Source organism: Cherax quadricarinatus, chromosome 41 (assembly GCF_038502225.1).
Source record: "Cherax quadricarinatus isolate ZL_2023a chromosome 41, ASM3850222v1, whole genome shotgun sequence".
NCBI classification, from domain to species: Eukaryota; Metazoa; Arthropoda; class Malacostraca; order Decapoda; family Parastacidae; genus Cherax; species Cherax quadricarinatus.
Window position 1 is genome coordinate 23,367,359 of NC_091332.1, and position 24,396 is coordinate 23,391,754.

The 24,396-nt window shown below is 39.9% G+C and overlaps 1 protein-coding gene across 3 annotated transcripts in view; it reads left to right on the forward strand.

The window, feature by feature from the left end:
- The window catches only part of LOC128695941 (synaptic vesicle glycoprotein 2C), a 298,500-nt gene that overhangs the window by 215,478 nt on the left and 58,626 nt on the right, over positions 1-24,396 (forward strand). For all 3 annotated transcript variants that reach the window (XM_053786908.2, XM_070093075.1, XM_070093074.1), the window contains exons 2-7: positions 1,517-1,859; positions 4,251-4,398; positions 6,481-6,661; positions 15,877-16,028; positions 17,739-17,908; positions 18,633-18,788. In XM_053786908.2, the coding sequence (XP_053642883.1) occupies positions 1,524-1,859; positions 4,251-4,398; positions 6,481-6,661; positions 15,877-16,028; positions 17,739-17,908; positions 18,633-18,788 (1,143 nt within the window). In that variant the 5' untranslated portion in view covers positions 1,517-1,523. The remainder of the gene's footprint in view (positions 1-1,516; positions 1,860-4,250; positions 4,399-6,480; positions 6,662-15,876; positions 16,029-17,738; positions 17,909-18,632; positions 18,789-24,396) is intronic.

The following is a 24,396-nucleotide window of genomic DNA, read 5'->3' on the forward strand; positions in this document are numbered from 1 at the left end:
TACTTCCCACACCTGAGAACCTGCTTAATTCTACAATAGATTGAAAAACAAGTGGACCACTGTATATTCATGAGCGCCTGAGGAGGATACGACCACTGGCAGAGACGATGTTGTCACCTTCGTCGGAAAAATACTCGAAGGCCAAAGCGTTGAGCTGCTTAGTGTTTGTAACAAGAGTCCTGTTTATTTTGGGAAGGGAGAAAAAGTTCAGGAAGAGGTGTTCGCGAGGCTGAAACGTATCATCTCGCTCTCGAATTGTTGTTAGATCATAAGTATACTTAGGTACAGGTACACATAAGTACAATTGCCATAGATAGTAGCATGAGTAAATTACCTAAGATAACTCCCCCCCAAAAAGTCGGAAAAGTGACTTATTTCCACTGGGGTCGTAAATCGCTTGCATTAACTGTCGGAAAGTTGGAGGAGCCGGGAAAACCATCGACATTCACACAGGGAAGGGCATAGGGGTGATTGTATGTGAGTGGAAATCTCCCTTTTTGGGCTGCGTGATCAAAATGATATTTAAAGGTTAAATAGAATTTGAACACCCGTGACCGTCTTCGTGGAAGTTTCGCTACTGCTGACTGCTTGCTCAGACGTTAACTGATGTTGCACATTATTACATGTGTTTGCTCCTACATATAAGGTTGATGGGAAGCCGCGGGATTAAAATCAAAGTTCTCAACCCTGTTTTCTGAATATGAAATGTTAATAAGAGGATAAATGAGTGTTTATGTTGAACATCCCTTCGAAGATTCTCTTCTGCAACTGTCTGATGAATTATAGAGAATACGTTTCGAACCTGGCAATCATCCCTATCATCGCTGCTTTGTATTCACATCAATGTACTGCAACACTAGTTATCCTTTTTTTTTTTTTTTTGAAGTCTCGACGATGAACTACATCAATCGCAATCCCCGGTGCTCCCAATGACTGAAAACTTGTCAGCGGCTTTAGCGTTGTCCATGTTGAGGTTCAGATAATCAGAGATTTTAACTCTGGTATGAGCGAACTGTTAAGGTTTTATTTACATACCATATAGATTTTTTTTTTACCATAGTCTTTAAGTTTCATGGGTTTGCATGTTTATTACATCATGTTGAATTTAATCTACTTTTCATGTGCCAATAATCTGTCCCCTCAAGATAATTGTAAGAAAATGAATGTTAAGTATACAACTCCAAAACAGATCTTATTTAAAGTCACTGTGACTTATTTCCGCAAAGGGTTGTATTCCTAAATGGTTCATCAGGACCAACACGGAAATAAAAGTATTGCATATCAAGTTTGATTTTTAATTTTAGGTACATGATACACATAAGTAGTATTTAAAGGAATGGTTACAACATATCTGTTGACAGGGTAACATATCCTTTAACAAGGTAACATAACTGTTGATGGGGTAACATAATTGTTGACAAGGTAACATAACTGTTGACAGGGTAACAATTGTTAAGGTGACATGATTGTTGACAGGGTAACATAATTACTAACAAAATAACATGATTGTTGACAGGGTTATCATGAGTGGAGGAGGGGACGGGCTGGAGTCAGCGTCCCTGGTACGTCACAGTAGTGGAGTTGGACGCAGCTACATGTCTGAAAGTGGCATGCTGAGGGACGGTGAAGCAAGCAACAGTGGCAGTGCCGGAAGTGTAGGAGGAGGAGGCGGAGGAGGAGGCGGCGGAGGTGGAGGAGGAGGCGGAGGAGTAGGAGGAGGAGGAGTAGGTAGCAGAGCTGGCAGAGGAAGAGGTATAGGCAATGCTACAGAGGGCAGCTTAGAGGGAGCAGATGAGCTAGACTTCGTGGAGAGTGATTCTCCACTACTCTCGCAGTTCCACGAAGACGCCATCCAGCAGGTATGTCATGATCAATAATTTAAGACACGTTCATTAAGTAGATAAAATATACGGATATACAATTCAAAATACTGATTTAAAATTTATGAGTCTTGTAAATATTAATCTCAGTAACATAAATGCTAAATTTTTAAGTATTTATAAACAGTTCGCTAGCTATCCAAGCTGTATAAAAATATGAACATTTTTTTTAACTGTTATCAGTTGGGAAACCCATTGACATACTATTTTATTTTACACTATATTTTTTGGACAAATGTCCATCGTGTGTGAAAAAGAAATTCAGAGTTGAAGTTTTGTTACTCTCGACTATTACAAACTATTATAACCATTATTTAACTGGCAGAATAAAAGATGTTAGTGAAATAATGTGCTAGGAATCTAACTTTATGGTAAAATATAGATGTCACATAGTAACATTAGTCCTCAGATGTCACATAGAGTAACATTAGTCCTCAGATGTCACATAGAGTAACATTAGTCCTCAGATGTCACATAGAGTAACATTAGTCCTCAGATGTCACATAGAATAACAACATCAATCCTCATTATTATTATTATTATAATCAAGGGGAAGCGCTAAACCCATAGGATTATACAGCGCCTGTGGGGGATGTAGAAGGTATTCAGGCTTAATTCAGGAAACTGGAGCACAGAGCCAATTCCCTAGATCAAGAGCCCCTCACCAGCGTCAAGGAACCTTCTCTGAGGGGACATCAGTCCTCAGATGTCACAGAGTAATACAAGTTATGAAAAACATGGATGATCCACAGCAAGCAGTGGAAAACTTGAAATTTGATTAAGTCATTAACTTTGCAATTGTTTGTAATGTATAAACTACTAATTTAAAGACCCCACTACACCAAGTGGATTACCTTAATAATAGAAGAGAACAATTATTACGTAATTACATTGTAGCAAGACTAAAACTGGAATACAAGAATACAAACAAAAGCATTTATATTAATATATTATTGCAAAACAACCACTGTGAAAAAATATGGTGAAATTCCAAGTGCTTTCGTGATTTCTCACATTATCAAGGAACTGTAATAATAATAATAATAATAATAATAATAATAATAATAATAATAATAATAATAATAATAATAATAATAATAATAATAATGGAACAGAAGGCTATAAAGACCGAGATATCACTTCACGGTCACGTCCTACATTACACCCGTCCCATTATGCTGCGGGTGGAATGGTCAAGGACTTGTCAGACATAGCTTAAATTCTTCCCAAATTTTATTATTCTAACTTTTCTAACATAGATTAGAATCATACAATTTGGGAAGAATTTAAGCTGTGCTTGACAAGTCCTTGACCATCCCACCCACATCAAAACTGGACGGATGTAATGTAGGACGTGACCGTTAAGTGATATCTCAGCCTACAATAGCCTTCTGCTGTTCTAATTACAGAGCCTTGATAATGTGAGAAATCACGAAAACACTTGAAATTTCACTTATTTTTCACAGTGGTTGTTTTACATATTCTGATATCACCTGTTGAAAACTGTGATCATATTGCATTAATGTATTATTGTAAGATGGAGACCAGTTGAATCACTGACCGGAACACTAGGCTGAGAGAAGCAGCACTTGATTCCCACTTACTAGCAGCTAGTAGTCACATGCAGTTCTCTATACTGTTGTACTAACTAGTGGCTACTAATGTAGCGGTAACTAGTTAGTGGTCACATGCATCTACCCACACTGCTGCACTAACTAGTATCTAGTGATCCCATGCAGCTGCAAACACTGCTGCCCTATTAGGAGCAAGCAAACACATGCAGCTGTCCACACTGCTGCACTAACTAGTGACTATCGGTCCCATGCAGCGGCAGACACTACTGCACTAACTAGTGACTAGCAGTCAGATGCAGCAGTCCACACTGCTAAACTAGTGATCACATGCTGCACTAGCTAGTATTAACTACTTATCAACATTGTGCCTATACTTTGAACTCATCTGTACCACGTTTTAACTTTATTTCCAATTTAGTACTTGTTTTCACCTATTTATATGTTCCTTTCTTTCAAGTTTATAATGCTCATGTGCTCTCTGTGGTAAACCTTTGTTTTTTCAGTGACTGAGTTTATCCTAGTTAAGTCACATTCCGCCTCTTACTGAGTTTATCCTTGTTTCGTTAATTCACATCTTGTATTTCAATGACTGAATTTACCGGATAAAATGCCTCCAGTATATAATTATGTATTGAATGGAAAAAGCCACTGGATTGAGAAACATCTTTAAAGTAAAGATAGCCAGGTGTTACACATGTCTTAATTATCAGTTTCTCTGCATTGTACACCACTAATGCAATACTTCACTTACCAAGTTTATTTTTAAAGTAGAAGGTTAATATTGACGTGTGTTCAGGCGGGTACAGGGCCATTCCAGCGATTGTTGTTGCTGGTCACAGGGTTGAGCCTCGCTGCTGACACTATTGAGCTCCTTGTAGTGGCTTATGTGATACCTTCTGCAGAGGTGGAGCTGTGTATGTCTGGCACACAGAAAGGCTGGCTAGGTGAGATTTTATTATTCATTTGCATATTTGCATGTCATTTTTTAAATAAAAATATTTTACATCAATCCATGTGATATTCGTATTTACTACGACGATTTAAGCAGATAATTAATAAACACTGTATTCTTAGAAATTGCTACTGTCAATAATTAACTTTTAATATGTACCTTTCATATATTTTCGGTATTTGCCTTAAAAATGTGTTAATTTTCCTGTCAGTGTTACATATTCAACCGCAATTTTTGACACTAAAAACGGTAATTTATTACCATGTCATGCTCAACGTTATTTTGCACTCTTGATATAAATTTTAGGCATAATGTCATGAGGTGTTATGGTTTATCGTGCAAAAACACTCGACCTGTTCAATGATTGATTATAATTCCCAATATCTAGCACTTCGCTCAATTCCAAATTATGTTCACACGCCTCAGGCTAGCCCCATTTATATAACAAAAAGTATTTTATGTTGACTGTTAGAAGTAGGAAAAAATAAGTAATTTACTAGAACAGGTTGCCTGTATATGTGAACTAAGAAGCAAGTTAGGTAGTGAGTAATGAAGAAACATAGTAACTACATGTAGTCACAGCTTAGCGGGCTGCCTTCTCACCTGGAACAGGTGATCCACCAATATTCTCTATCCTTATAATGATTGTGGACTAATTTGGCATTGAAAATACCACAACAGTAGCCAACCTGTTCCTTGTGGAAAAACTTAAAGTATGGTTTCAGTCAAACCATTTCAGTTGCAAGTCTGAAGACAATCATGTGTGCACCAGAACTCTGCTTCGAAGTCGCATCGTTTAAAAAAGTCGTCCTCAGCACCATTGTACTTTAAGAAATTCTATCTGTGGCATCATCTAAGCCATCGGTCCAAGGAAAAAAAAGAGTAATATTGATACCCTCCCCAAGGGGTGATAAATGTGGTCAAGCGGTAGTTTGACTCATCCAGTTCCACCTAGTAAAACTTAGAATACGTGTCAACCACAGTTAGGAGATAATTAGAGCGTAGAACACTTACCACGTCACAAGGAACCTGCTTGTGGGGCTTCTCCCTCCTACATCTAGCATTAATATACCGGAAATCCATACTGCAGCAGAGTTCTTAACGAAAAACATCTACACGTTAACCAGTCTTCATGCAGTGTTCTGTGGCGTCACCTGCAGGAAGAGGCTGCTGAATGTCATGCAAATCTTCATTTAGTTGTTGCTTAACCTCTTCCATTGCTTATAAATTGACATCAGACACAAACTGAAAAATGGCAAGCAGGGCGAGTTCAGTGGTTGAGGGGTTGCTTGCTCCTTACACCCCTGCAAGTGAAAACTTGACAGTTTCAAGACCTGCCAAACAGATTTCCACATGTGTCCGCTACCGCTGATATCGGGTGTTAAATTGATTCGGTAGTATGCTATAGAGGCCTTCAGGCATGTGAGCTCCTCATGGCTGCGTTGATTCTTTTGTCCTTCAAGGAACCGACTTTTTATCTTACATTTCAGAAAATTAATCGAATATAGTCTTTTGATTACAAATTTTAAAATGCTATGCTCTGGCACATCTTGCGAAGGAGAATAGTTGCTGTGAGTTTATTAAAGATCAATCTATTGAAACTTAGGAGATTAATTGATCTATATATTTCGATCCCCTTCCGGGATCCTCTTCCCAGAAGTGGGACGAAATATACAGATCAATTAATTTTCTGAGTTTCTGGCTCCATGTGTGTTATTATTGAGCATTGACAAGTGTTCATTACATTTCAGTTTTTATCAGTCTATTGGTTTACATGACGTCTGTGAGACTAGCTTCCCCAGATCCGTCTGTACTGTAGTACAGAAAAAACTACATTTCGAAAAATTAAATTCATCGAAGCCTCCTTCCTATGGACAATTTTTCCAAATTTATGAAATAATAATAATAATAATAATAATAATAATAATAATAATAATAATAATAATAATAATAATAATAATAATAATACTTTAAGCTATATAGAATTGGTTGATTATTACTATATAGTGATTAACTTATAAATTTATATTACTACAGCATAATTTGTGTACTGTAAGATGCATCTGCTCTTCAGCGGCAATCACATTCATTGGGATGATGATTGGAGCCATGATCTGGGGCAGTCTGAGCGACAACGTGGGTCGTCGGCGAGCTCTCCTCTCAGCTCTCTTTGTCAACGCTCTCTTCGGTATTATGACAGCTTTCATGCCCACATATGGCATCTTTATGACCACAAGACTATGCTCTGGCATTGGGTAAGGAAAAAATAAAAATATATTCTAAGTTTCATAATATATATATATATATATATATATATATATATATATATATATATATATATATATATATATATATATATATATATATATATATATATATATGTCGTGCCGAATATGTAAAACTGGTCAATTAGCAAGAACTCATTTAAAATTAAGTCCTTTCTAAAATTTTCTCTTATACGTTTAAAGATATATTTTTTTCATTAATGTTAAAGAAATTTTTTTTTAATTTTGCTCCAAAAGAATCTTAGAAAACTTACCTAACCTTATTATAACAAGAACAATTTATTTTAACCTAACCCAACTAAATATAATTTAGATTTGTTTACAATAATTTAATACTAAAGAAACACAGTGAAATATATTTTTTTCGTTAAGTTCAGAATGATTTTGGCGAAATTATTGCATACACAAATTTTCGCTTGTCCTATATGGCAAGATGAGCGTTGCTATTTAAGCCAAGATCGCAAGTTCTGCCTATTCGGCACGACATATATATATATGTCGTGCCGAATAGGCAGAACTTGCGATCTTGGCTTAAATAGCAACGCTCATCTTGCCATATAGGACAAGTATAAATTTGTATATGCAATAATTTCGCCAAAATAATTCTAAACCTGGCGAAAAAAATATATTTCACTGTGTTTGTTTAGTATTAAATTATCGTAAACAAATCTAAAATATATTAGGTTGGGTTAGGCTAAAATAAATTGTTCTTGTTATAATAAGGTTAGGTAAGTTTTCTAAGTTCCTTTTGGTGGAAAATTATAAATTTTTACATCAACATTAATGAAAAAAATATATCTTTAAACGTATAAGAGAAAATTTTAGAAAGGACTTAATTTTAAATGAGTTCTTGCTAATTGGCCAGTTTTACATATTCGGCACGACATATATATATATATATATATATATATATATATATATATATATATATATATATATATATATATATGCTAGGAATTCGCAAGAACAGGCGAAATATTCACAAACACTGATTTCTGGCTGAAGGAGACTCGAACCTACGAACCTTGGAACAAGGTACGCAGTGCTATACCAACCTAGCTACACTGGTCCAATACCCTGACGTCTAGCGTGAGGTAGACGTTGATCCAAGGCAACCAGCTTTCAAGCAGGAGGCTTACAGCTTTTCATCTCATCCCCTGCATGCATCAGCCTTACTAGAGATTTTAACAGTGCTAGGAATTCGCAAGAACAGGCGATATATTCACAAACACTGATCTCTGGCCGAATAGGTAAAATTGGCAAGAACTCATTTAAAATTAACTCCTGTCTAAAATTTTCTCTTATACATTTAAAGATATATTTTTCATTCATGTTAATATAAAAAATAATGATTTTGCACCAAAAGAACCTTAGGAAACTTACCTAACTTTATTATAACAAGCGCAATTTAATTTAGCTTAATTCAACTAAATATATTTATATAAGTTTACAATAATTTAATAATAAACAAGCACGATGAAATATATTTTTTTCGTTGATTTCAGAATGATTTTTTGCGAAATTATTGCAAACAAAATTTTGCTTGTCTTATTCGGTAAGAAGAGCGTTGCTGTTTAAGCCAAAATCGCAAGTTTTACCTATTCGACGTGACACACACACACACAGTAGGTACAGTTCAGTCTGGGGAACATGAAGTAGTCATTGGAGTGATGTATAACCCACCACAGAACTGCAAGAGGCCAAGAGAGGAGTACGAAGAAAACAACAAAGCGATGGTGGACACACTGGCTGAGGTGGCAGGAAGAGCTCACTCGAGCAGAGCAAAGTTACTGGTTATGGGCGATTTCAACCACAGGGAGATCGACTGGGAAAACCTGGAGCTACATGGGGGTCCCGAAACATGGAGAGCCAAGATGATGGATGTGGTACTGGAAAACCTCATGCATCAACATGTCAGGGACACAACCAGAGAGAGAGGGGAGGATGAACCAGCAAGACTGGACCTTGGGTTCACCTTGAGCAGTTCAGACATTGAGGATATCACTTACGAGAGGCAACTTGGAGCTAGCGATCACGTGGTTCTGAGTTTTGAATATATTGTAGAATTACAAATGGAGAGGGTAACAGGAATTGAATGGGAAAAGCCAAACTATAAAAGGGGGGACTACACAGGTATGAGGAACTTCCTGCAGAAGGTTCAGTGGGACAGAGAACTGGTACGAAAGTCAATAAACGAGATGATGGAATATGTAACAACAAAATGCAAGGAGGCAGAGGAAAGGTTTGTTCCCAAGGGCAACAGAAATAATGGGAAGACCAAAGCGAGTCCTTGGTTTACCCAAAGGTGTAGGGAGGCAAAAACTAAGTGCACCAGAGAATGGAAAAGGTACAGGAGGCAAAGGACCCAGGAAAATAAGGAGATTAGTCGAAGAGCCAGAAACGAGTATGCACAGGTAATGAGAGAGGCCCAGCAACAGTACAAAAACGACACAGCATTGAAAGTCAAGTCTGACCCGAAAATGCTGTATAGCCACATTAGGAGGAAGACAACAGTCAAAGACCAGGTGATCAGGCTGAGGAAAGAAGATGGGGAACTCACAAGAAACGATCAAGAGGTATGTGAGGAGCTCAACATAAGATTTAAGGAAGTATTTACAATGGAGACAGGAAGGCCTCTGGGAGGACAGAAAAGAGGGGGACACCAGCAAGGAATATACCAACAAGTGTTGGATGACATACATACAACTGAGGAGGAGGTGAAGAAGCTGCTAAGGGACATTGATACCTCAAAGGCAATGGGATCGGACATCTCCCCGGGGTCCTTAGACGGAGTGAATATGCTGTATGTGCCATTTACCATAATTTTCAACACATCCCTTGAAACTGGACAACTACCCGAGGTATGGAATACGGCAAATGTAGTTCCATTTTTAAAAAGGGAGACAGAAAAGAGGCACTAAACTATAGATCAGTGTCACTGACGTGTATAGTATGCAAAGTCATGGAGAAGATTATCAGGAGGAGAGTGGTGGAGCACCTGGAACGGAACAAGTATAAATGCTAACCAGCACGGATTTATGGAAGGCAAATCCTGTGTCACAAACCCTCTGGAGTTTTATGATAAAGTAACAGAAATAAGACATGAGAGAGAGGGATGGGTTGATTGCATCTTCTTGGACTGCAAGAACGCCTTTGACACAATTCCTCACAAGAGATTAGTGCAGAAGCTAGAGGATCAGGCACGTATAACAGGAAGGGCACTGCAATGGATCAGAGAATACCTGACAGGGAGGCAACAACGAGTCATGGTACGTGATGAGGTATCACAGTGGGCACATGTGACGACCGGGGTCCCACAAGGGTCGGTCCTAGGACCAGTGCTATTTTTGGTATATGTGAATAATACGATGGAAGCGTTAGACTCAGAAGTGTCCCTGTTTGCAGATGATGTGAAGTTAATGAGGAGAATTAAATCAGATGAGGATGAGGCAGGACTTCAAAGAAACTTGGACAGACTGGACACCTGGTCCAGCAACTGGCTTCTCGAATTTAACCCCGCCAAATACAAAGTCATGAAGATCGGGGAAGGGCACAGAGGACCGCAGACGGAATATAGGCTAAGTGGCCAAAGACTGCAAACCTCGTTCAAGGAGAAAGATCTTGGGGTGAGTATAACACCGAGCACGTCTCCGGAAGCACATATCAACCAGATGACTGCTGCAGCATATGGGCGCCTGGCAAACCTGAGAACAGCGTTCCGATACCATAGTAAGGAATCGTTCAAGACGCTGTACACCGTGTACGTCAGGCCCGTACTGGAGTATGCAGCACCTGTTTAGAACCCACACTTAATCAAGCACGTCAAGAAATTAGAGAAAGTGCAAAGGTTTGCGACAAGGTTAGTTCCTCAGCTAAGGGGAAGCACACATCAATCAGATAACTGCTGCAGCATATGGGCGCCTGGCAAACCTGAGAACAGCATTCCGATACCTTAGTAAGGAATCATTCAAGACACTGTACACCGTGTATGTCAGGCCCATACTGGAGTATGCAGCACCTGTTTGGAACCCGCACTTGATAAAGCACGTCAAGAAACTTGAGAAAGTACAAAGGTTTGCGACAAGGTTAGTTCCAGAGCTAAGGGGAATGTCCTATGAAGAAAGATTAAGGGAAATCGGCCTGACGACACTGGAGGACAGGAGGGTCAGGGGAGACATGATAACGACATATAAAATACTGCGTGGAATAGACAAGGTGGACAAAGACAGGATGTTCCAGGGAGGGGACACAGAAACAAGAGGCCACAATTGGAAGTTGAAGACACAAATGAGTCAGAGAGATAGTAGGAAGTATTTCTTCAGTCATAGAGTTGTAAGGCAGTGGAATAGCCTAGAAAATGACGTAGTGGAGGCAGGAACCATACACAGTTTTAAGACGAGGTTTGATAAAGCTCATGGAGCGGGGAGAGAGAGGGCCCAGTAGCAACCGGTGAAGAGGCGGGGCCAGGAGCTAAGACTCGACCCCTGCAACCACAAATAGGTGAGTGAGTGAGTACACACACAACGAGAGTGGTGGAGCACCTGGAACAGAACAAAATTATAAACGACAGTCAGCACGGATTCATGGAAGGCAAATCCTGTGTTGCAAACCTCCTGGAGTTTTATGATAAAGTAACAGAAGTAAGACACGAGAGAGAGGGGGGTGGGTTGATTGCATTTTCTTGGACTGCAAGAAGGCCTTCGACAAAGTTCCACACAAGAGACTAGTGCAGAAGCTAGAGGATCAGGCGCGTGTAACAGGAAGGGCACTGCAATGGATCAGAGAATACCTGACAGGGAGGCAACAATGAGTCATGGTACGTTATGAGGTATCACGGTGGGCACCAGTGACAAGCGGGGTCCCACAGGGGTCGTTCCTAGAACCAGTGCTATTTTTGGTATATGTGAATGACATAAAGGAAGGGATGGACTTAGAAGTGTCCCTGTTCGCAGATGATGTAAAGTTAATGAGGAGAATTAGATCAGATGTGGATTAGGCAGGACTTCAAAGAGACCTGGACAGGCTGGACACCTGGTCCAGCAACTGGCTTCTCGAATTTAACCTCGCCAAATGCAAAGTCATGAAGATCGAGGAAGGGCAAAGAAGACCACAGACATAGTATAGGCTAGGTGGCCAAAGACTACAAACTTCACTCAAGGAGAAAGATCTCGGGGTGAGTATAACACCGAGCACGTCTCCGGAAGCACACATTAACCAGGTAACTGCTGCAGCATATGGGCGCCTGGCAAACCTGATAATAGCGTTCTGATACCTTAGTAAGGAATCGTTCAAGACACTGTACACCGTGTACGTCAGGCCCATACTGGAGTATGCAGCACCAGTTTGGAACCCACACCGGGTCAAGCACGTCAAGAAATTAGAGAAAGTGCAAAGGTTTGCAACAAGGTTAGTTCCAGAGCTAAGGGAAATGTCCTACGAAGAAAAGTTAAGGGAAATCGGCCTGACGACACTGGACGACAGGAGGGTCAGGGGAGACATGATAACGACATACAAAATACTGCATGGAATAGACAAGGTAGACAGGAACAGGATGTTCCAGAGAGGGGACACAGAAACAAATGGTCACACTTGGAAGTTGAAGACTCAGATGAGTCAAAGGGATGTTAGGAAGTATTTCTTCAGTCATTGAGCAGTCAGGAAGTGGAACAGTCTAGCAAGTGATGTAGTGGAGGCAGGGACCATACATAGCTTTAAGACGAGGTATGATAAAGTTCATGGAGCAGGGAGAGAGAGGATCTAGTACCATTCAGTGAAGAGGCGGGGCCAGGAGCTGAGTTTCGACCCCTGCAACCACAATTAGGTGAAAGATGGGGCGGATGCAAGACGACAGTGCAACACTTCCTTTGACCACGGCAACTACGTGAGGACTGAGGAGTCACTGTGGAGTGTGGCAGCAGGCCGTGACATCGTGCTAACGGCTGCTACCCGGCATAATGCACTGACGAAAAAAGACCCCTCCTGTATGGTGGGCATTTGATTTTCATCATGGAATTATGCTGGGGTGCTCCTCCGGCATAATGCCATGACTGGCACTGTATGTGCACCACAGAGTCACTAATATGCTCGGAACTACTAAATGCCTCAAATGATGTAGCTAAAGTTTTGGTAGTAAAGATCGAGAACCGAAACCTGGTCATTGTGGTTGTATACAAGCCTCTGGATGCAACTTCCCAACAATTCCAGGAACAGCTTTTGAAAATTGATCACTGTCTGGATAATCTTCCAGCTTCTGCACCCAACCAGGCTGTGGTTGGTACGTCAGTTTACGTGCGGCCAGCAGTAACAGCCTGATCGATCAGACCCTGATCCACCATGAGGCCTGGTCTCAGACTGGGCCACGGGGGAGCTGACCCCTGAAACCCTCTCCAGGTAAACATCTTGCTCCTAAGGGATTTCAACCTAAGGCACCTAAAATGGAGAAATGTAACAAATAATGTTGTAGCAGAGATAACACCAGGAGGCAGCTCAGATGAAAACTCGCACACATACGAGCACCAAATTCACCCTAAACCAGCAAATAACAGAGCCTACAAGATTGGAGAATACACTGGACCTCATCTTTACTAACAATGATGATCTGATACGAAATATTACCATATCAAAAACATTATATTCAGATCACAACATAATAAAGGTACAGACAAGTATGTGTGGGGCCCCAGACTGACAAAATGTGATCAGTCACGAGGGAGCATTCACCAAATTCAGCTTCAATAACAAAAACATAAGTTGGGACCAAGTAAACCAGGCCCTAAGTGATATAAACTGTGAAGATAGCCTAAGCAACACGGATCCAAACGTATGTCTAGAACAGATTAACTCTGTGGCACTCGAGGTATGCTCAAGGCATATTCCTTTAAGGAAAAGAATGAGATGTAAACTAGAAAGAGAAAGGCGCTCCCTATACAGGCAAAGGCAAAGAATAACAGAGCGACTAAAAGAGACCAATATATCTGCAATACGTAAGGAGACACTGGTCAGAGAAATAGCAAACATCAAACTAAAGTTAAAGGAACCTAAAATATTTCTTTTCTTATGCCAAATCGAAGTCGAGAACAACATTCAGTATTGGGCCCTTACTTAGACGAGATGGGTCCTACACAGTTGACAACAAGGAAATGAGTGAGCTACTCAAGTCCCAATATGACTCGGTTTTTAGCGAGCAGCTAACCAGACTGAGAGTTGATGACGTAAATGAATTTTTTATGAGAGAGACAGAATTTGGTAGACTCGAACCTATCTGATGTTATCCTGACGCCAAATGACCTTGAAAAGGCGACAAATGACATGCCCATGCACTCTGTCCCAGGCCCAGACTCGTGGAACTCCGTGTTCATCAAGAACTGCAAGAAGCCCCCTATCATGTGCTTTGAACATCCTATGGAGAGGGAGCATGGACACGGGGGTCGTCCTTCCCACAAAAAAAGTCTTTGAAAGCTTTGCTCAGACCTCTACAGCACAATTTTTCTCAAAGATTTGTTAAGTTATACCATGAATTAATGAAAGATCCTAGAATTCACCTTACGAAAGCAGACAAAGCAAATGCGATAGCAATTATGGACAAGGTAGATTATAGTGGAAAAATATACTTGATATTACGAGACAAGGAAACTAATGCGCCTCTTAAGGTTTCCCGCAAGTTCCTTCCTCATGAACTAACTTAAAACTATTGATTTCCAGAGTTCAGCTGAATTCAGTTTTTTCATGGTTAGTTGTAACATGACACTGTGCTGCAATTTGTTAAGTAGGTTGTCATTTATTTACTATTTTTTTACATATTTTGTGGAAAATATGAAAATATGATCGGAGGATCTCACCTTCAAAGACCATAACATTGTATCAATCGCATCTGCTAGAAAAATGACAGGATGGATAATGAGAACCTTCAAAACTAGGGAGGCCAAGCCCATGATGACACTCTTCAGGTCACTTGTTCTATCTTGGCTGGAATATTGCTGCACGCTAACAGCACCTTTCAAGGCAGGTGAAATTGCCGACCTAGAAAATGTACAGAGAACTTTCACGGCGCGCATAACGGAGATAAAATACCTCAATTACTGGGAGCGCTTGAGGTTCCTAAACCTGTATTCCCTGGAACGCAGGAGGGAGAGATACATGATTATATACACCTGGAAAATCCTAGAGGGACTAGTACCGAACTTGCACACGAAAAATCACTCACTACGAAAGCAAAAGACTTGGCAGACGATGCACCATCCCCCCAATGAAAAGCAGGGGTGTCACTAGCACGTTAAGAGACCATACAATAAGTGTCAGGGGCCCGAGACTGTTCAACTGCCTCCCAGCACACATAAGGGGGATTACCAACAGACCCCTGGCAGTCTTCAAGCTGGCACTGGACAAGCACCTAAAGTCGGTTCCTGATCAGCAGGGCTGTGGCTCGTACGTTGGTTTGCGTGCAGCCAGCAGCAACAGCCTGGTTGATCAGGCTCTGATCCACCAGGAGGCCTGGTCACAGACCGGGCCGCGGGGGCGTTGACCCCCGGAACTCTCTCCAGGTAAACTCCAGGTACATTTGTGTGTGTGTGTGTGTATATATATATATATATATATATATATATATATATATATATATATATATATATATATATATATATATATATATATATATATATATATATATATATGTCGTGCCGAATATGTAAAACTGGTCAATTAGCAAGAACTCATTTAAAATTAAGTCCTTTCTGAAATTTTCTTTTATACATTTAAAGATATATTTTTTTCATTAATGTTAATGTAAAAAAAATTTAATTTTGCACCAAAAGAATCTTTGAAAACTTACCTAACCTTATTATAACAAGAATAATTTATTTTAGCCTAACCCAACTATATATATTTTAGATTTGTTTACAGTACTTTAATATATATATATATAATATATATAATATATATATATATAATATATATATATATATAATATATATATATATATACTGTTACGGTAAATACACTAGAAGTTGTGTATAAATGTACATACGCTGAAAGTTGACTTTAATCTTTATTTTAGGAATTAAAATATTCTTGCATCGTGTAGTAGATAGGGTTTAAGCTCCATTAAGCAACCAGTCTGTATAAATATATTTTAGTCTTGCTATTTGCTAATCTTTAAGTTATTAATTAAAGAGTCATTCTTCTTCTAGAATTGGTGGTGGGATCCCAATTGTGTTTGCTTACTACTGCGAGTTTGTGACACAACCAGAACGAGGCCGCCACTTGTCATGGTTGTTGGTGTTCTGGGCGATTGGTGGAGTGTTCACAGCACTGATGGCCTGGATCATTATACCAAGAACAGGTGAGAAGTTTTACCTGTCATACAGATAACAGTAGCTACACAATAATAGTAAAAATCTTTATTTACTACAAATACACGTTATACAGTCCTAGCTGACATCAATGACATATTACTATATAAAAGCCTCTTGTTATGCTGAGCATTTCGGACAAATTAGGTCAGTGTCCCAGGATGCGACCTACACCAGTAGACTAACACCCAGGTACCCATTTTACTGATGAGGAACCTAGACAATAGGTGTAAAGAAACACGTCTAATGTTTTCTACCCTAGCTGGGAATCGAACTTAGCCCTCGCTATGTGAAGCGAGAGCTTTATCCACCAGAGCCTCCAATGTGATTTGTGTGTTAATAATAATACAAATTTTCTACAGTATTATTCTTAAACCAAATATATTCAAGAATTCATCTGTTACATGTAGTTCTCAGTTTTATTTCTGTATTAGATATATTGTGTATCATTACGCCGCTGGTTGGTTCTCTTGTTTTTAATTTTGTAGTGAACTGGGAGTGGTCACCCGTGAGTCCTCATGAACCCTACGGCATGACGATCGTTTTTGTTAATTAGTTACTAATTTTTGTAAGAAATATGAAATAAATTCAAGTAAATAAGAATATTCGGTGTTTTACATAGCATCAATCATGTATATTGAACAAAAGTTTTCATTGTATTGTGTAGTGTATGTATATTCTGCTAACGTGACTTATCGTATTCCTTTTTGTAACTAATTCATTACACTACTCTTACACTCCTTTATCTCAGTGTTCCTTGTACATTATGTGTCCTGAACCGCATTTTATAACAAGTGAAAAAATAATATGAATAAGATATAAAGTATAACAGAAAAGTGAGTTTAATTAGATACAACTTTACAAAATTATCTAGGATAACCCCAAAAAAGTCAAAGTGACGTATTTCCATAGGGGTTCTTGACAGCAAAAACAATTATTTTATTAGGTTTATTAAGCCAGTCTTTGCAGCTCCGATTGCTTTAACAGCCTTTGCATTTTCATAATGCTGTCTCGTGCCATTTTTGTTACAAGGGTCAACTTGACTGGACGTATTTTGCCCCTCGACTACCTTCCCAGTCTCTGAAAAGTTGTAACCTGGTGCACCTCTTCCTTCCCACCTGCCAGTCCAGTGTTGACTTTAGTCTTCCCTTCCTCAGCTATTCAGATTTCATCCCAGGTTCACCTAGTGTTAGTAATTCAGGATAACCCAGTGGGTTAATAGCCCATGATAACCCAAAGGATTAGTAATCCAGGATAACCCAGAAGGCTAATAACTTAGGATTATCCATTGGGCTAGTAACCCAGGATAATTCAGTAAGTAAATCTTACGTAATGAGACCATGTGTTAGAATGACTGCTAGGTTCATTTAGGTTCAGTTCGTAATTGAATTTGAAAGAGGTAAACTTTTGCTTCATAAAGTATACTGCAAAAAATTACGTCAAATCCCTCATCCTTGTCATATGCTTACTTTGGACTTTTATGAGTTGCCAGTTCTTAATAGGTGAATCTTGACATAAAGAGTTGTAGCTACCCTCCATTTTCTTGGGTCATATCTGATTGGCTACCATTTCCCAGGGGCTGTATAACCCGTGTGGGTTTAGCGCTTTCTTTTGGATATAATGATAGAGGATGATCCGTCTGTTTATTTTTTTAATGTGAAATAAGTGGAAGGGTAACAGATGTAATTATGTGTTGACAGGTATTACGGTTGTGTTGGATGAAGAACATCACTTCAGCTCGTGGCGTGTGTTCCTTGTTGTGTGTTCGCTGCCTTCATTCGGGGCTGTAATTGGTCTATATTTCATGCCTGAGTCTCCTCGCTTCTTGCTGGAGAAAGGACGGGAAGTAGAGGCAATGATAGTATACAAGGTATGTGACTCGCTACACACTTAATTCATTAACTTACTGCGTGTATTTAGACTCATTGCTCATCACTGGTGTAACCATCAATATACAAGTAATTTTCTTGGATTTTATCTTGGTCCAACTTCAAGAAGTGTTAAACACACATCATCACATTATATATAAGTTTGAGAATTATTTGTGTAATTATTCTTTCTGATAAATTAATTCAGTTACCAGGAGGTATTACAGAAATTTAATGTGAAAATACGTAATGTAACGAAGATTGAGACTGATATAACTCTTCTTTTTAGAAACAAAATTCTATTGGTTTTTGATGGGTTACAATTGCTAATAGTATATATATCTACCCAGCATTCCTATAAAAACACTAAATTTTTTTTTTATCTTTTGCTAGTTTTTGTGACTTTTTTCATATGTGAACTAGACCACGATAAACTTGTATTCATTTTTAAATATTTATTATTTTAGATAATTCAATGAAAAATGAGGACAAAAATATAAGGAAACAAGTGAAACCATTTTAAAATGCACGAAAAACAAATATGGATAGACAATAAAGTTGTGTGTTGATCATGGTGAGTTGCGGGAAATTCTGCATGACTCAATCCATTTCATAGAATAATGCATATTTCTTTCATAGATTGGATTAAAAACAAAAGGAAATTTGACAGTGAATTTATCTCAAAAGCGCCATGCATTATGATATTTTTCCTTCTTGTTTGTGCAGAAAATCTTCAAATGGAACAATGCTAATAATCCTGGCGCAGAGTACCAATTAACAGAGCTGGAGTTGCCATCAGGGCCCCACCGACCTCTCAGACACAACCCTCCCCAGGGAGTTGGCAAGAACTTCGTGTCTGATATCTCCTATGGGTTGGAGCAAGTGAGTGTCTCTTCATTTTATTAAGATAAGATAAGATAAGATTTCGTTCGGATTTTTAACCCCGGGGGCTTAGTCACCCAGGATAACCCAAGAAAGTCAGTGCGTCATCGAGGACTGTCTTATTTCCATTGGGGTCCTCAATCTTGTCCCCAAGGATGCGATCCACACCAGTCGACTAACACCCAGGTACCTATTTGCTGCTAAGTGAACAGGACAACAGGTGTAAGGAAGCACGTCGAAATGTTTCCACCTGCCGGGAATTGAACCCGAGCCCTCCGTGTGTGAAGCGAGAGCTTTAACCACCAGGCTATTTATTATAGATAAATGGTTCACAGTACCGACAAGTCGATAAATTAACACATGCAACACTTCTGTATCTTTATTGTGGAAAAGTTTCGCCACAAAGTGGCCTCATCAGTCCATATTATGCAGTGCTGCAGTAAAAATACTGTATAAAAAAATGCTCCATATATGTCATTTTCCGGGATTGTTCTGAAGCCCGATGCGTATTATTGCTGGTCAGGCAGAGTGGCTAGGAGAGAGGATAGTGAGGTGTTTTGTGCAGTAGGTGAAGCACAGCAGAGGGAGCAAGATGTAGTGTGAGTAGGTGAATGGGTGAGTTTTTTTTTTAGTGTATACTATAGGTAATTTTATTTGTGTTGAAGTGCTCTCATGTTTACATGTAAGACCCTAGTGTGCAGAGGCCTGTTTAAGTTTTGGGAGAGTACTCTATAGTGTTTTTGCCTGGTGGTAGACAGACCACTAGTAGCAGAGTGCCAGTGAACTAATGTCAGTACAGTGGACCCTTGGTTTTCGTGTTTAATCCATTCTAGAGCCATCAGCCAAAGCCAAAATCGGCCAAAACTGAAACCATTTTCCCGATAAGAAATAATGTAAATGGAATTAATCCATTCCAGACACCAAGAAGTATCAACAAAATTTTTTTACCTTAAATATACATTTACATGCACAAAAAGAATGAATATTAAACATGGCACTTACCTTTATTGAAGGCTATTGTTGCTGGAAGGAAGACAGGGATGAAGGGAGAGGGAAGATAGGTTATTGTTTGGAAGGGGAATCCCCCTCCGTAAGGACTCTAGGTACCAAGTCCTTATCTGGGGTCACTTCCCTCCTTTGTTTTTCACTGTCACTAGGACCAGCTTGAGAGTCACTGGACCCCTGTCGCACGAAATATCTGTCCAGTTAGGTCTGTTTCTGGTGTCTCTTTAAGATCTGCCTAAAATGGGACATGGCATTGTCATTGTAAAAGTCACCAGCATGGATTGCAACAGCTTTCTCAGGGTGATGTCGTTCCACAAATGAATGCACTTTAGTCCACATTGCACAAATCTTCTTAATCTTTGAGGAAGGTACCTTCTTCCATCTCCCTTCCTCCTCTGAAGCAATTTCCTTTTGGACACAATCTGGCCACAATTTTCTCCAAGCAGAGTTCATTGTCCTGGAAGTCACTCCCTGCCAAGCCTTATCTATAAAGCCTATGTAGTGGAAGATATTGAAGTGATTCTTCCAGAACTCTCTTAGGGTCAAAGAACTGGGTCTAGGAGCTTTCTTTGGGGCCATGGTCGCTTATTTAGCAGTCACACAGGATAAACAAGTGGCAAAAACAATGGATTATTATGAAATGTTTCATATGACCGGGAAGGATATATTCACTGGCCGAGAAACAATGCTACACTGGCTGAGAATTGCGTGTGGGAGGCGGCTTTGCCTGGGGACTGGACAAGTTCTGTACGATCGACGAAAACGAAGGTAACTGACGAAAACTAAAGGCAAAACTCGACGAAAAAAGTACCCCAAAACCGAAATCAGCTATAACTAAGATCGACGAAAACCAATGGTCCACTGTACTGGTTAAAGGTGAACTGAGTGTGGTGATGTTGGTTGTAGTGGAGTAGATTGTAGGTTGTACGTATATACGTTACTATTAATATATTATATATTTTTGTGTCCTTCCATATAATAATAATATTGACTAATTAACGTTCCATATTTAATGTGAAGGTGCAAGTTGACCCTAGAGTGGTTTCTTTTTAAATGTTAAATAATTTAAATGCTCCTGGACTTGCCAGGTCATTTACCCTTTAGAAGCCAGGACTTTTTATTTAAGTTACACAACCAAAAAACGTAACAGTCCAGTACAAAGAATACAAAGTCCAATACAAAGAAGAATAGTGAAGATCACAAGGACGTTGTGGTAATCAGTCCCTCAGGCTGGAGTCGTGTAATCTGTCCATCAATTTTCAGGTGTTGCACATGTGTCTAATTTATCATTACTATTTGTTAATGAGGCATTTATAGGTTCTTTTGTGAGTTTTTGTATGAAGTTATTTGCATTTACTACCTCATAGATTTATAGTACTGTAACCATGAACAAGTGGTATTTAATCAATAACAACACTGCAACTAGCTGAGGATTCGAACCCGTGTTGTTTTAGCTCACCTCATGGTGAGCGAAAATTCACGATGCTCTAATGCATAGGACCATACAATCCTACAAGAATCATGCACCCAGCAGAGCTAAGTGTTGTGCTGTGATCCGAGGACATACTATGGTGTGGGTGCTTCAGAGCTAATTTCATCCTCCTCCCCGTTTTGGTGTACTAGCCTCCAAAAGCAGTATGTATAGTATTGTAAACACAAACAAGTGATATTTAATCAATAACAGAACTGCATATAGCCGAGGATTCAAACCTGTGTCATTTTAGCCCGCCTCATAGTGAGCGAAAATTCACGATGCTCTAACCAACGGGACCATACAATTCTACAAGAATCACACACTCAGCAGAGCTAGGTGTTGTACCGTAATCCGAGGACATATGATAGTGTGGGTGCTTCAGAGTTAATTTCATTCTCCCTTCCTGTAAGGTTTTTCACCCTGAAATGTGTCCCTCTTCAGTACATGAAAGATGTGCTATAACTTAAATTGCCAGGCACACCATCTAAAGGGGACAAAAGGATACGAAACATCCAGGCCATGGGAAAACCTGGGTAGCCACAGCCACTCAAGAGGGAGAGGTTTTCTAGCGCCAGGAACAAAAAAAAAACTGGCAGGAAATGGCGGAAATCGTACGCCAAATCCAGTCATTTCTGGAGTGGAACAACAGTCGATGGCCTCAACTCCAAACCAACAGATACAGATACTAATGCCGGAAAAAAAGCCCCCACCCCCCAGTACCACCAATACCACCAGTCCGATGACATTCTTCTTTGCACAGAACTGCTTAATGCCTCAAATGATGTAGTGGAAGTTTTAGCAGTAAAGGTCGAGAACCTAAACCTAGTCATTGTGGTAGTCTACAAGCCTCCGGATGCAACGTCCCAGCAATTCCAGGAACAGCTGTTAAAAATTAACCACTGTTTGGAAAATCTTCCAGCTCCTGCCCCCAACATCTTGCTCCTGGGGGATTTCAACTTGAGGTACCTAAAATGGAGGAATATAGCCAATAATGTTGTCGCAGTGATAACACCAGGAGGCAGCTCTGACGAGGACTCACACACACATGAGCTTTTAAATCTCTGCACAAAATTCAACTTAAACCAGCAAATAATAGAGCCTACTAGACTGGAGAATACTTCATCTTCACTAACAATGATGATCTGATACTAAATGTCACCATATCAAAAACAATATACTCAGATCACCACATAATCGAGGTTCAGACATGTATGCGCGGAGCCCCAGACCGACATAATGAGATTAGTCACGAGGGAGCATTCACCAAATTCATCTTCAATAACAAGAACATAAAGTGGGACCAGGTAAACCAAGTCCTAAACGATGTAAGCTGGGAAGATAGACTAAGCAACACAGACCCCCAACTTATGCCTAGAACAGATTAACTCGGTGGCACTCAATGTATGCTCAAGGCTTATTCCTTTAAGAAAAAAGAGGAGTAGATGTAAAATAGAAAGAGACAGGCGCTCCCTTTACAGGCGACGGAAAACAATAACAGGGGGGCTAAAAGAAGCCAATATATCTGAAATGCGTAGGGAGTCACTGGTCAGAGAAATAGCAAACATTGAACTTAAGCTAAAGGAATCTTATAGGAGTCAGGAACCTCGGGAAAAACTAAAAGCCATTAATGAAATTGAAAGAAACCCAAAGTATTTCTTTTCTTATGCCAAATCAAATTCGAGAACAACATCCAGTATTGGGCCCCTACTTAAACAAGATGGGTCCTACACAGATGGCAGCAAGGAAATGAGTGAGCTACTCAAGTCCCAATATGACTCAGTTTTTAGCAAGCCGCTAACCAGACTGAGAGTCGAAGATCAAAATTATTTTTTTTTATGAGAGAGCCACAGAAGTTGGTAAACACAAGCCTATCTGATGTTATCCTGACGCCAAACGACTTCGAACAGGCGATGAAGGACATGCCCATGCACTCTGCCCCAGGGCCAGACTCATGGAACTCCGTGTTCATCAAGAACTGCAAGAAGCCCCTATCACGAGCTTTTACCATCCTATTGAGAGGGAGCATGGACACGGGGGTCGTCCCACAGTTACTAAAAACAACAGACTGATATCACTAACATCCAATATCATAAAAATCTTTGAAAGGGTCTTAAGAAGCAAGATCGCCACCCATCTAGATACCCATCAGTTACACAACCCAGGGCAACATGGGTTTAGAGCAGGTCGCTCCTGTCTGTCCCAACTACTGGATCACTACGACAAAGTCCCTGATGCACTAGAAGAGAAAAAGAATGCAGATGTAATATATACAGACTTTGCAAAAGCCTTCGACAAGTGTGACCATGGCGTAATAGCGCACAAAATGCGCGCTAAAGGAATTACAGGAAAAGTTGGTAGATGGATCTATAATTTCCTCACAAACAAAACACAAAGAGTAGCAGTCAACAGAGTAAAGTCTGAGGCGGCTACGGTGAAAAGCTCTGTTCCACAAGGCACAGTACTCTCTCCCATCTTTGTTTCTCATCCTCATATCTGACATAGACAAGGATGTCAGCCACAGCACCGTGTCTTCCTTTGCAGATGACACCCGAATCTGCATGACAGTGTCTTCCATTGCAGACACTGCAAGGCTCCAGGCAGACATCAACCAAATCTTTCAATGGGCTGCAGAAAACAATATGAAGTTCAACGATGAGAAATTTCAATTACTCCGATATGGTAAACATAAGGAAATTAAATCTTCATCAGAGTACAAAACAAATTCCGGCCACAAAATGATCACTCCCACGTCAAAGACCTGGGAGTGATCATGTCGGAGGATCTCACCTTCAAGGACCATAACATTGTATCAATCGCATTTGCTAGAAAAATGACAGGATGGATAATGAGAACCTTCAAAACTAGGGATGCCAAGCCCATGATGACACTCTTCAGGTCGCTTGTTCTATCTTGGCTGGAATATTGCTGCACACTAACAGCACCTTTCAAGGCAGGTGAAATTGCTGACCTAAAAAATGTACAGAGAACCTTCACGGCGCACATAACTGAGATAAAACACCTCAATTACTGGGAGAGCTTGAAGTTCCTGAACCTGTATTCCCTGGAACGCAGGCGGGAGAGATACATGATTATATACACCTGGAAAATACTAGAGGGACTAGTACCGTA